This window comes from Bufo gargarizans, chromosome 2 (genome assembly GCF_014858855.1).
Source record: "Bufo gargarizans isolate SCDJY-AF-19 chromosome 2, ASM1485885v1, whole genome shotgun sequence".
Classification (NCBI taxonomy): Eukaryota; Metazoa; Chordata; class Amphibia; order Anura; family Bufonidae; genus Bufo; species Bufo gargarizans.
Genome location: NC_058081.1, coordinates 335,713,782 through 335,727,242, shown reverse-complemented (window position 1 = coordinate 335,727,242; position 13,461 = coordinate 335,713,782). Strand labels below are relative to the sequence as shown.

Below are 13,461 nucleotides of genomic sequence, written 5' to 3'. Positions count from 1 at the left end.
CAAAGCTTTTACCACATAAATTGCAAAATTAGTCCTGGTCAGGAAAGGGGCAACTGGCCCGGATGTGAAGTGGTTAAAACAAAATTTTTCTCAGCAATGTGGGCACATATGAACATGGGACCAACACAGATGCCTTCAGCTGCTAAGTGCACATGCAACAGGTCAGCCAGTTTCATAGCTACAAATCTGCTGACAGATGCCCTTTAAAGGGGTCTTACAAGAATTATACTTAACCCTTGTGATGTACATGTATGTGATATGTGTTAATAACCGTGGTATTTTGTGATGTCATAGAAGCGGTCATGTGCGCTGACCACTTTCAAAATCTGTGTTCGTGGCTGCCCACCCCGCGACTCCTCCTCGCTCCCATAATGAAGTCTCCGCCCACCAATGTCAGACGTCTGAATCAGATGATGAGCGAGACCACGGAGCAGCGCAGGACAGGAGCGGGTGGCAGGAAAGTCTCAAGTTACTCAGAGACTGAGTCCGACCCCCATAGAGTCCACAACTTTGCCTGCAAATGGAGAGAGAGACCATAATATATATTACAGCTGGCTCGGACCCTAGTGAATAAAGGTGTAATCTTTGCCTATGACGGTGACCATTTTGTCTTCTACTGCGGCCCACTTCTTCCTGCCTGCAAGCTGCACTGTACTACTGCACATTGAAATAGCAGGCATTAGGGAATGAGTCATCATGAGTCACTCCCCCATACATGACATGACCAACAAGAAGACATTACTGTATGGTGGCCACAAGACATTGTTTTATTGAGGGCCACAATATGTCAGTATAATGTCACCTTGTGCCTGCCCCATACAGTAATGTTTCCTTGTGGCTGCCCCCATACAGTAATGTCTCCTTGTGGCCGCCCCAGACAGACTCCTCATGGATGCCCCCATACAGTATAATGACTCTTTGTGGCTGCCCCCATACAGTTTTTCTCCTTGTGGCTGCCCCCATACAAAATAACGTCTACTTGTGGCTGCCCCCATAGAGTATAATGTCTCCTTGTGGTCAAGTTTTTTTTTTTCCTTTTAAATGGGTATTTATCACGATGTATTTCATTATCACGATAAATTTCTTAATATAGTTATTGTGGGAATATTTTTGATATCGCCCAACCCTAACTTGAACTCACCCCATACTTGGCAGATACCAACTGTATAATACAGCTGACATCTGCAGTGATTAGCCATGACTCCGATCCCTGTCATTTAAAACCCACCGATGCCGTGGTCAATAGCAACTGTGGCATTTGTGTGGTTAAACAGAGGAAAGGGGCTCACTGAAATTGTAGGGCTCCTATCGATTGCTGGGGCCTTGTGAAGGTCCCTAGACCTATCATAGAAACTGCTATCAAAGCTGTCTTCGCAGGCGACCTGTCTGAAACCCGTAGACTGCAATACTATTGCAGAAGGTTGCGTGTACAAATTCCCTAAGGGAACTAAAAATGACAGTAAATGTTTTTTAACAAAAATAAAGAAGCACAAAACTATTAAAAATTGTCATACATACCCCAATAGTACCAACAAACTCTCACACAGCTCTGTAGAGGTAAATATAAAAAAGGTATGGCTGTCAGAAAATAAACATGGGACCAACACAGATGTCTTCAGCTGCCAAGCGCACATGCAAAAGGTCAGCCAGTTTCAAAGGTACAAATCTGCTGACAGATGCCCTTTAAAGAGAACCTGTCACCATGGAATACAGTTTAATCTGCAGGCAGCATGTTATAAAGCGGGATGAGCTGAGCAGATTGATATATAGTTTTGTGGGAAAAGATTCATTAAAACGTATAACTTTATTTTTTTAAATCTTTGCTCTGAATTTGAAATGACTACCATGCACAACTATCAATGACTAACAGCCATCACTTCAAAATCTCTCCTGTACATCTGTAGATCTGTGTTTTTAACACAGGTTAAAACAGAAACGTGACCCCTCCTTTCTGTACACCTGCTGCAGCTTCCCCTCCTCCCTCTGTAGTATTTAATGATTCAGTCTACATCAGGGTGCATAGCCTCTACTGGTCAGAGGCCTGAGACCTATCGTCTTATTGAAAACTCTCAAAGGCTGGAAAAAAACGAGGGATATTCCATCGGACACTTTTATGGTGTACCAAAAGCACAGGTTCTTCTTCACGAACTCCCACTTGTTGGGAGAACGGAGGTCCCATTCTCCCCCGATGGCACTCCAGATGGGCGGGGAAGGCACATGTGACTTTGTGTTGAAGATTATGGGTGTTGTGGTAACAGGTTAGCATTTCGATAAACTACAATGGAAGGAGCTACGTGCTTAGACAATCTCTAACTCATATACTGTTTCCTGGACTGCTAAACCAGTCAAGGGACCCCATTCTCCTGATTATGGGAACATAGAGTGCACCATTAGAACTTGCCCATCCTTGCTGCTGTATGCCACCACTCATCTCTCTGACATTTGAACTGCATGTGAGCATTCACTGAAGGACATATATTTGTTAGGGATCGACTGATTAACGGTTTTACCGATACTATCAGCCGATATTGAGGATTTTGACTGTTATCGGTATCGGCATATATTTTGCCAATATTCCAATAACGTATGGGGAACACAGATCGCGCTGCTGTCAGCGCGATCCGTGTTTCCTCAGCAGCACAGGGGAGAAGGAAGCAGTGTCTCCCTCCCCCCTGTGCTGCCGCTGCCACCAATGAGAGGAGGGAGGACAAGAGGAGGGGCGGGGCTATGGCCACTTCGCCACGAATGAAGATAACTGTCTCATTCATTCATATACAGGAGGCGGGAGCTGGCTGCAGAATCACATAGCCGGCTCCCGACCTCTATGAGTGGTAGCTGCAATCTGCGGTAGTTAACCTCTCATGTGCCGCGGATCGCAGCTGACGCTCATGGAGGTCGGGAGCCGGCTATGTGATTCTGCAGCCAGCTCCCGCCTCCTGTATATGAATTCATGAGAGATTTATCTTCATTGGTGGCGCAGTGCGCCCCCCACCCTAGTATTAATCATTGGTGGCGCAGTGCGCCCCCCACCCCAGTATTAAAAACATTGGTGGCGCAGTGCGCCCCCCACCTCAGTATTAAAAACATTGGTGGCAGTGGCCACAGGGTCCCCTCTCCCCTCCGATCAGCAGTGTAATCCTGGGGCTCCGATCGGTTACCATGGCAGCCAGGACGCTATTGAAGCCATGGCTGCCATGGTAAGCTCCATGCTGCTGTGTGCAAGAGCAGCAGGGACAGTGTGAGGTCCTATTCACCCTGATAGATCTCTATCAGGGTGAATAGGACAAGGGTTCTAGTCCCTAAGGGGGCTAAAAGTTATTAAAAAAAAATCTAAACACCAAAATATTAAGTATAAATTAAAAAGAAAGATTTACAAAAAAAAAAAAATACACGTTAACAATTAACATATTCATTTTCAGCAGATTTGTGTAGGAATTTATTTAAAAAAAAATTTCAATGAAAATTCGTAGAATATCGGTATGAATTATCGGCTATCAGCCTGAACGTTCACATATTATCTGTATCGGCCCTAAAAAATCAATATCGGTCGATCCCTAATATTTGTGTCTAGATGCTTGGATGCTACGCAGAATAGCATCTTGGGCTGTAGGTAGGTCTTGCATACATCTGGGGTAAATCAGTGTAACTGTAAAAACAGCAACATGCGAATAAACTTAAAGTCCTGTGTCATAATGTCAAACTAATGTATTTCCTAGAAAAATGTTTTACTGAAGTTCATTTGTATTATGTACTGAGGTCCACCTTGCCATTTCTTACAGTGAGAAATGGTTTTACCGTGGATGCATAAGCCAATAAGTTTACCATCTGCTTTATTTTCTACAGGCCATTTGGGCACCTTTTGTTTGTTCTAGTCCTTCTTCTGTTCAATTTCCTAGTATGAAACTGTTTTGGTGTATGTAGCACATTGAGCAGTATTCTGTATTTGTATTAAGCAAGTACCTAGGTATAATTACAGGTTAACTTAAAGGGAACCTGTCATCAACTTTGTGCTGCCCATACGAACAGCAGAATAAAGTAGAGACAGGTGAGTTGATTTCAGAGGTCTGTCATTTAAAAGTAAGTGGTTGCTGAGAACCAACATTACAATCATTGCAGACTGGGCCTGGAAAAGAGTCCCGGCCACCTGAGAAGAGTCCTGGTTATTCATGAATTTCTGCAATCCCTGCCCACCTGCTGATAACTGGCAGTCTTCTACCTAGTGTTCTCTCTAGTAGAGAACTGCCAACCATCAGCAGATGGATGAGAGAGTGCAGGAGATTAGGAATAACCATGACTCTTCTCAGGTAGATTTGACTCTTTTCAAGGCCTGGGCTGCAATGATTATGAGGCTGGTTCTCAGCAACCACTTACTTTTAGCTCATGAGCGACACACCGCTGAAATCAGTATTTCTGTCACTATTTTATGCTGCCCTCAGTGAGGTTAGCATAAAGTTGATGACAGTTTACCTTTAAGGGTCCATTCACACGTCCGCAAAATGGGTCCGCATCCGTTCCGCAATTTTGCGGAACGGGTGCAGACCCATTCATTTTCAATGTGGTCAGAATGTGCTGTCCGCATCCGCATTTGCGGATCCGCAGTTCCGCATCCGTGCTTCCGTTTCTGCCAAAAAATAGAACATGCCTATTCTTGTCCTCAATTGCGGACAAGATTAGGCATTTTCTATATAGTGCCGGTGATGTGAAGTCTGTAAATTGCCAATGTTGGCGAATACGCAAAAAACTTACGGAAGTGTGAATGAACCCCAAGGAAGTTGTCATTTTTCAAATCAACAGCTGACTCTTTTTTTTTTATGGCATCTCTCAGCAGATATGTAGCTATGGAACTGACTGACCTGTTCCATGTGCACTTGGCAGCTGAAGGCATCTGTGTTGGTGAGAAAAATTATGTTTTAATGTATGCAGATGAGCTCTAGGAGCTATGGGGGCGTTGTCATTACACCTAGAGGCTGAGCTCTCTCTGCAACTTCTGCGCCCTCTGCACTTTGGCAGGGCCTGGTGTGATGACATTTTTACTGGTTGGCCCTGTCAATGAAACTGGAGTGGGCATGGCATTTGCACAGAGCTGAACCTCTAGGAGTAATGGCAACGCCCCTGTTGCTCCTAGAGGCTCATTTGGATATATTACAACATTAATCTTTCTCAGCAATGCAGCAAATACGAACATGAGACCAACAAAGATGCCTTCAGCTGCCAAGAGTACATTTAACAGGTCAGCAAATAGGTACAAATCTGCTGACGGGTACCCTTTAATTGGATGTAATTAAAAATGTGTTATAATCATTGAGTTAGTCAAGCAGAAATGACACATCCCCTTAGCTGTGATCAGAGGAGATCCACAGTAGAAAGGACATGCCCCTTAAGCTGCACAATAAGTCGCACGCCCCTATTGAGTGTGACACAGACACACACACACACCCTGAGCCGTCAGCTTGAAATAAATGTAGCAGATCAATGAATGGGGGGAACTGTGAATCCATGTGAGGTACAGGGCTGGTTCTAGATTTGTTACAAAGACATTGTCGTGTACTATATGATGTCTGATTTTCATTTTTGACTTTAATTATGAAATAACCCCTTGAACTGGCTTAAGAGCAAACGTCAGAACCTTTAAGTCAGCCACCTCTAACGGGAGTTCAACCATGACAAAATGGGTACATGCTCCCCCAAGTGTGCTGCTGACAATTTATTCTGTTCATTGCTCATAAAACAATTCCAAAGTTTTGCGGACGGCACCAACCACATATGCCAACAACAGCAGCACAAGCTTGCAAAGCAGTGCCGGCACTACTTTCCACAAGTAACCTATTACATATTATATCTTCCCTGCATACATTGAACAGGGATTCTCTTTTGGCCAAAATCAAAGATTTGATGTCCTCTGCATCTTCTGTTTTCTCAGCAGTAGTGGTCAGATTGCTTTCATAGGTCAGAGGAATCAAGTAGTGTCAATCACTGCCCAGTGCCAGGCATTTGGCAGCAGGTGTAAGCACTTGGTTACCAATGCACATGGACTTGGCAGTCAGCCAGTCACCAACGAGAATATTTTGTTCAACCTGAAAATATGTCTAGTCCTGACTTTGATGGAGATACAACATAGAAAGTAACTGAAAATTGATTCTGAATCGCCAATTATATTGTCCAAAGTTTTGTAATTTCTTGTCTAACTCTTTCTTTATAGGGAAGCATGTCACCGAGATATTATCAATTTACAAGTAGAGATGATAAAACAGTTTCATATACAGTCGGTATGTATAACCAATATTTGCTTCTGGTTACTATTACGGTGGGAAAAAGAGCCATAAAATGTAAAAGGTTTCAGAAACAATAGTTATTTAACAATTAAATAATTTTAAATTACTATCTAGATTGATGTATCTATTTTGGAATATGGAAATAACAATAACAAGAGGACTTTCTGCATGGCAATTGCGAGACAGATTTTAATATTAAGTGTGTCGGTGGAAGTAACATTGTGCAGACTTGCTGCTTCAGCATTTGTGGAGGAAAAGAATTGTTGTAATAAAACCTAATCAAGAGAGAACTATGGGGAAAAAGCGGTCATTAATAATGTGCATTACACAACCTTAGAAGTTACTGGTAGTCTGTTCACTTAATGTTATTTTAATGCTTTGTACCATTAGAAGGAAGGTTAATTTCCTAGCATGTAATGTGACAGAGGGCACCAGTGAAACCAGAAGTGGGTATGTGGGACTCTCCGGGACTGAACACACAGCAGCTCCATGTAGTGCAAGTAAGGCTACTTTCACACCAGCGTTTTGGCTTTCCGTTTGTGAGATCCGTTCAGGGCTCTCCAAAAGCGGTCCAAAACGGATCAGTTTTTCCCTAATGCATTTTGAATGGCAAAGGATCCGCTCAGATTGCCTCCATTCAGTCACCATTCCACTCTGGAGGTAGACACCAAAACGCTGCGTTTTGCTGTCCGTCTGACAAAGCGGAGCCAAACGGACCCGTCCTGGCACACAATGTAAGTCAATGGGGACGGATCAGTTTTCTCTGGCACAATAGAAATGGATCTGTCTTGAACACCATTGAAAGTCAATGGGGGACGGATCCGTCATGGCTATAGAAGACATAATACAACTGGATCCATTCATGATGGATGCATGTGGTTGTATTATTGTAACGAAAGTGTTTTTGCAGATCCATGACGGATCCACAAAAGACGCTATTGTGAAAGTAGCCTAAACCTGGTGAATGTAATAGAAGATAGAGAATGTATTAGAGTAGTCTGCACTAGGGTTATAACGGGTATCGATACCCAATCTATACTTTTAGACCTGGATCGATACGATACTGGGTCTTACTATTTCACGATACTAGGCTGCGCAGCCTAGTATCAGTTAGAGAACATGGCACGTGCCGCTCTCTGCGCTCCATGTTCTCTTCACTAGCACAGTGGACAAGAAGGGAGTCGAACCGTGGCTTAGCTTATAAAAACATACATGCAGCTATATATACACATATAAAGTTACAAAAAGGCTTCTAAAACAAAGGTTGAAGAGGACAAAACCCCTTGAAATCTACACAAATTTATTGATAATTCATAAAAATGAAGGCCTCCTGGGCCACCCAATGTTCCTTGACTCTCTGCGTCCGATTATTATGGAAATAGAGCGTCTTATTCTTACTCCGCCCCTGCAGTTATCGGGTCATATTTTGCAAAACGGAGGTCACGTGATCACATTTGCGAGTCAAGTGACCGCGATGTGATCACGTGGTACCGCCGGCTCCATGAAACATGACGCTCGAGCACCGGTAGGCTTAGCAAGTCTGGAGCTCAGGTGAAGCCCGTAGCTGATCACGTAGCACCGTCGGCTCCATAGAAACATGACGCTCGGGCGCCGGTAGGCTTAGTAGGTCTGGCGCTCGATTGAAGCCAGTGGCTGAAATTGCTGTAAGGACAGGGCACCAATGAATGTAAAACACATTAATTCAAGTATAGGAGGCAGCGGGTGTCGGCGGTGGTATCGCATACCCGGCCTTAATAACCGGGCATGCGATCCTGCGAACTCTGGCAATTAACCCCTCAGGTGCAACAGGGGTTAATTGCCGTGGATCACATGCCCTGTTATCAAAGCCTGGTATGCGATACCACCGCCGGCACCCGCTGCCTCCTATACTTGAATTAATGTGTTAATTACATTCATTGGTGGCGCAGTGCGAATATGGAATGCAAACGGCTTTTTTGGTGTTTTTTTTTATTTTTTTCACCTGGTATTGAATGATATTGAGTAGCGCAATACATTTTTTTATGGTATCAAAATTAAATCAAAATTTTGGTATCGTGACAACCCTAGTCTAGTTTCATACATTATTTGTAAAAATGTATCGCAGTGATTTTTATGACCTTGTTCAGGAGCTGCTTAAGGAAAAAAAAGTGGTAATCAGCCGAGTTGGATTTAAAAAGACAAAGAAATGTTGCTGCCACATTCTCTCATCCATATGGTTGCAGATGTTGATGTGCACTTTTTATTTTGCTTAGTAAAAATACCCTTGGTATTTCTTTGGCATTGCTTTCAAAACTTGCTGAGTGATCTAATGTTTTCTTTCTGTCTATAAGGGCTCTTTCACACCTGCGTTATTGTCTTCCGGCATAGAGTTCCGTCGTCGGGGCTCTATGCCGGAAGAATACTGATCAGGATTATCCTAATGCATTCTGAATGGAGTGAAATCCGTTCAGGATGCATCAGGATGTCTTCAGTTCCGGAACGGAACGTTTTTTAGCCTGAGAAAATGCCGCAGCATGCTGCGCTTTTTGCTCCGGCCAAAAAAACTGAAGACTTGCCGCAAGGCCGGATCCGGAATGAATGCCCATTGAAAGGCATTGCCGGATATGACGTTTAGCTTTTTTAGAGTGGTTACCATGGCTGCCAGGACGCTAAAGTCCCGGCAGCCATGGTAAAGTGTAGCGGGGAGCAGCATACTTACCATCCGTGCTGCTCCCTGGGCGCTCCAGAGTGACGTCAGGGCGCCCCAGGCGCATGGATGACGTGATCGCATGGCACGTCATCCATGCGCATGGGGCGCTCTGACGTCACTCTGGAGCGCCCCGGGAGCCGAACGGATGGTAAGTATACCGCTCCCCGCTCCTACTATGGCAACCTGGACTTTAATAGCGTCCTGGGTGCCATAGTAACACTGAAAGCATTTTGAAGACTGATCCGTCTTCAAATGCTTTCAGTACACTTGCATTTTTCCAGATCCGGCGTGTAATTCCGGCAAGTGGAGTACACGCTGGATCCGGACAACGCAAGTGTGAAAGAGGCCTAACTCCAGTAAACGAAGTTATATCAGACTTTGTAGCAAACGTACCTGCTGTTTAACAGTCTTTTTCCTGACTGTTTTAACGTGTTTTCTATTCCTGTTAAGAGAAATAGGGTTTTCTTTATGTTAACCGGTTTGCTGGTTTTAGTTACATATAAATGAATTGTGTGCATCACTGTATGAATAATGCATTTGTTTCCTTTCCCGTGTTTGTAAGGTTTTTGCCTTGATATCCATACATTCATACTTTCCTTTCCCTTTTAGAGTGAAATTCAAACGTTAATTGACAGATACTCAGTGAATGAAAACTTAGTCGCCGAGATAGAAAAGCTTCGGGAAGAGAATAAAAGGTTAAAAGCTCACTATTAAGATGATGGACTTTAAGCTGAAACGAGCATTTTAAATGCTTTTTCATCTATCTTTGTCATATTTATAGGATTACTTATTTGGCAATAATGTCATTCAGTGTTTTGTGTGCAACAAGGATTGTCATCTCTCTTTCCCCTATTAAATAGGGGTGTACTGTCACTGGGCAACAAACACTGGACCCACAGAAGCCCTGTAAGAGGGAGCAGATAGTTGGTTTACAGCCAACTCATCCACAGTACCTTCAATTGTAGCAGGTCGGTAACATGAACCTTCTTACAAAGGTTTTGTGGTTTCACAAGTACATTTTTCATTGCACCATACCTATCCCCTTTAAGAAATCAATCAAATAGGCCTGGACAGCAGAGGTGACATCCCTTACCACACATTATAGGGGTTTCTCCAGGAGTAAAATATTGATGGCTAATTCTCAGGACTCCCAGCACACCCACAATCAGCTTTTTGAAGAGGCCAGATGAGTACCGTGACACTAATCGGCGGGGGTAATGGGAGTCGGAAATAAGGATAGGCAATTTGTATTGTGCTTATGGAAAACGCCTTTAAACACTTTGTCTGTGCATGATGTACCACACATGGAAAAGATCTGTGTTAATGGAAGCACAATGTAGAGGAATCTGTCTAGTAATATGGCAAATGTGGAAATGCAGTATTGGATTGTATACCAAACTTGAATTATGCAATAAGCGCTTAACGTGACAACATTATACTGTTTCCCCCCCACCTATATTGTAGCACCTTGGCTGAGCAGAATTGTCATCTAAAGCAATAAAGATCTGAGATTTACAATAATGTTGACATGTGATGTAAATGTTTACTTACATACAGTACCGAAGTGCCTGTTTTTTATATCCACAGTAGGCTCAGTTTAGTGTTTAAAGGACATCTGTCAGCAGATTTGTACCTATGAAGCTGGCAGACCTGTTACATGTGCACTGGTCAGTTGAAGACATCTGTGTTGGTCCCATGTTCATATGAGCCCGCATTGCAGAGAACCTAAATGCTCTGCCCTCTCTACAACTCCCGCACCCTCTCTACTTTGATTGGCAGGGCCAGGCAGTAAAAATGTCCTCACACCTGGCCATGTCAATCAAAGTGGAGAGGGTGCGGCAGTTGCAGAGAGAGCAGAGCCTCCTAGTTTGATGGTGAGGCCTCTGTTTCTCCCAGAGGCTCATTTGTATATATTAAAACATTGTTGTAGCACACGTACAACAGATCAGCCAACTCCATAGGTACCAATCTGCTGACAGATGCTCTTTAAAATGCATACTCTACTGTTGTCATTCTGGTAATTCATGATGATAATATTTCGCAGATTGTTTAATAGAAATGCCTTTTAAACCAGTAACACTTTTGTAAACATCTTGTCTTTATTTTGATAATAAAGTTAAAGCTGTGTGTTATTTGCAGCAGTACAGCATAAATGCTTTTTTTGTACTTTTTGTTTGTAGTTTTACATGTCAGAAGCAACCCCTGGCGCCATGTGTTTTCTTGTTATTTTGGTGTGAAACTGCCTTGTTAGAATTGTTCTAATTAACTTAAACTTTTATTTGGAATCTGATATGGAAAGTAATTTTATTTAAATCATAAATATAAATGCCGTTTTAATCCTCTTCAGCACTACATCAATATTATGTAATAAGAGAAGAAATGGTACTGTGGCTAAGTCTGATTGATGTCTAGTCAAGCATGATAACAAAAATTAAAAGGTGTACCTAGAGAATCGCAGTGCCTTTATACTGATATTAAATCACTGAATGATTTAATGACCTTGAATTTTAATAAATTGCTTTTATATTCAATCACAGTGATTTTGGCGAGTAGAGCCGTTTTTACAGCTATGGTTTGTCATCCACAGATTTTTAAAAAAGTTGTGCTATTTTCCACGATTGCTGTATTGTTCCACTCTTCCAACGCTCATTTTAAGGTTATGTGTAGTACTAAATATTTTGGCTGCAGTAAACTATGTTAGAAATGCTATTTTATCTCTTTATGTGACTTACCAGTATAAAGAAAGAAAAGTATCACTGAAACAAACAAGCAGAGAAATGCCTTAAGGATGCAGTAATCAAACAGCACTGCTGTATCAATAAAAGAAGGCAGTATGTTGAGGCGATTAGCAGATGGTCTTTAGCTTTCAGACAACCCTTTTTCTCAAATCTCCCTTTTAGGGCACATTTAAAGAAGAGAGCTGCTTCCTGTGCAGCCCCAGGCACTGGAAGACCATAGGGACAGTCTGAGCAGCAGCACATGGAATGGGCACTCTTGGTTTACACAGCAAATCATTGTGTCTGCTCCATATAAAACAATTGACCCCTGTAGCTGGCATAGACTTCAGTTTCTAGCACAGCGCACAGGTGTGGGGTCAAAGCATCTCCAAAATGGCAGGTCTTTTGCGTTGTCCATGGTATGTAGTGTTTAATGAACCTCGGGCCCCCTTTTGGAAGGTACTAAAGTGTGCAAGGAACAAAGGCTAGCTCACCTGAGCCGATCCACTGAAGAGCTACTGTAGCATAAATTAATGCTTCTGATAGAATGGTGTCAATACACAAAACTTCCTGCATACTGACCCTTGTGTGTGTGTGTTCTGTTAGGAAACCTTGACTCCTGACATTCATGTACAGATGTAGCAGGGTTAGCACTCAAACTCTTAACTCAGATTTCTTAAATCATCATGTTATCTTGAAACAAAAGCCATTGAAAAGCAATTAAAGGTGTTTGCTTAGTTTAGATAACACATCTCAGAAAGCATGACTGTTAACTCTACTACGTCGGTACATGTTACTTTGACATGTACATGACACATTCTTAAACACTGTGGCAGGCAGAGTCCGCCCCTTCATGGCAATGGTCTTTCCTAATGTCAGTGGCAGCTGAATAATGTACCTTGCCACATGGTGATTGCCATTTCATTTATCCATAAAATGTCTCATGGTATGATCATGCATTGGTACAGCAACATACTATATTCTTCATTAGTATGTCCAAGAATTGAGGGCACCCTGCATTTATCATAAATGATTATCAATTCCCAACTGCCTGATGAAGGGCTGCATATAGCCCAAAACGTTGCCTGAAATTATGTCCGGCTGAATAAAATCATTACTTCACCTTCAACTCTGGAGTGCTGTCAATTTGTATATATAAGGACAAAATAGTTCCCGAGGTGGAATTGGGGACCAATCTAGACAAGCACCCTGTGAAAACCAGTGATAGATGAGTGCTGTGATCATTTGAATCTAAACAATGGTCTTTCTTAATGGCAGTGGCATCCGAATAATGTACCTTGCCACATGGTGAAACATGATGAGTTAAATGAGCTGATTTGGCCTCCAAATTCTCCATCGGATGTAGCAACTGTGGGTGGTGCTGAAAATCCGATCCATGGAGTCCCCGCCTTGTAACTTACTGTTTTAGTGCCAGATACCACAGGACTCCTTCATAAGTATTATGGATTTGTCTCAATTTCTCAGTTGTTTTGGTGGCACAATGACTGAGTGCTACATAGTATTAGGCAGGAGGGTTTAATGAGAATGGCTGTAAAGTGTTAATAAGCAATTATTAAATTAAATAAAAGTTACTGAGAGTAACACTACCTAAAAACACCAGAGCTTGGGTCAGTTAACCTCTGTTGCAAATCTGCTGCATGCGAATGAACTTCACGGCCACTCAAGCATGCACACAGCAGTGTAGTTCATGCAGATTTTGCTGTATTTCTGCACAAAAATCCATGTCGCTTGTGGATTTTGTTGCAGATTAGCCCCAGATCTA

The 13,461-nt window shown here is 42.6% G+C and overlaps 1 protein-coding gene across 2 annotated transcripts in view; it reads left to right on the top strand.

Annotated features, from left to right (window-relative positions):
• NEDD1 (NEDD1 gamma-tubulin ring complex targeting factor) overlaps positions 1-11,500 on the top strand; it is an 83,854-nt gene extending 72,354 nt beyond the window's left edge. Inside the window, exons 13-14 of one of the 2 annotated variants that reach the window (XM_044277273.1) lie at positions 6,200-6,266; positions 9,571-11,500. In XM_044277273.1, coding sequence (XP_044133208.1) covers positions 6,200-6,266; positions 9,571-9,675 — 172 coding nt within the window. In that variant the 3' untranslated portion in view covers positions 9,676-11,500. The remainder of the gene's footprint in view (positions 1-6,199; positions 6,267-9,570) is intronic. The other variant, XM_044277272.1, reaches the window with a different exon arrangement.
• The last annotated feature ends 1,961 nt before the right edge of the window (positions 11,501-13,461 follow it).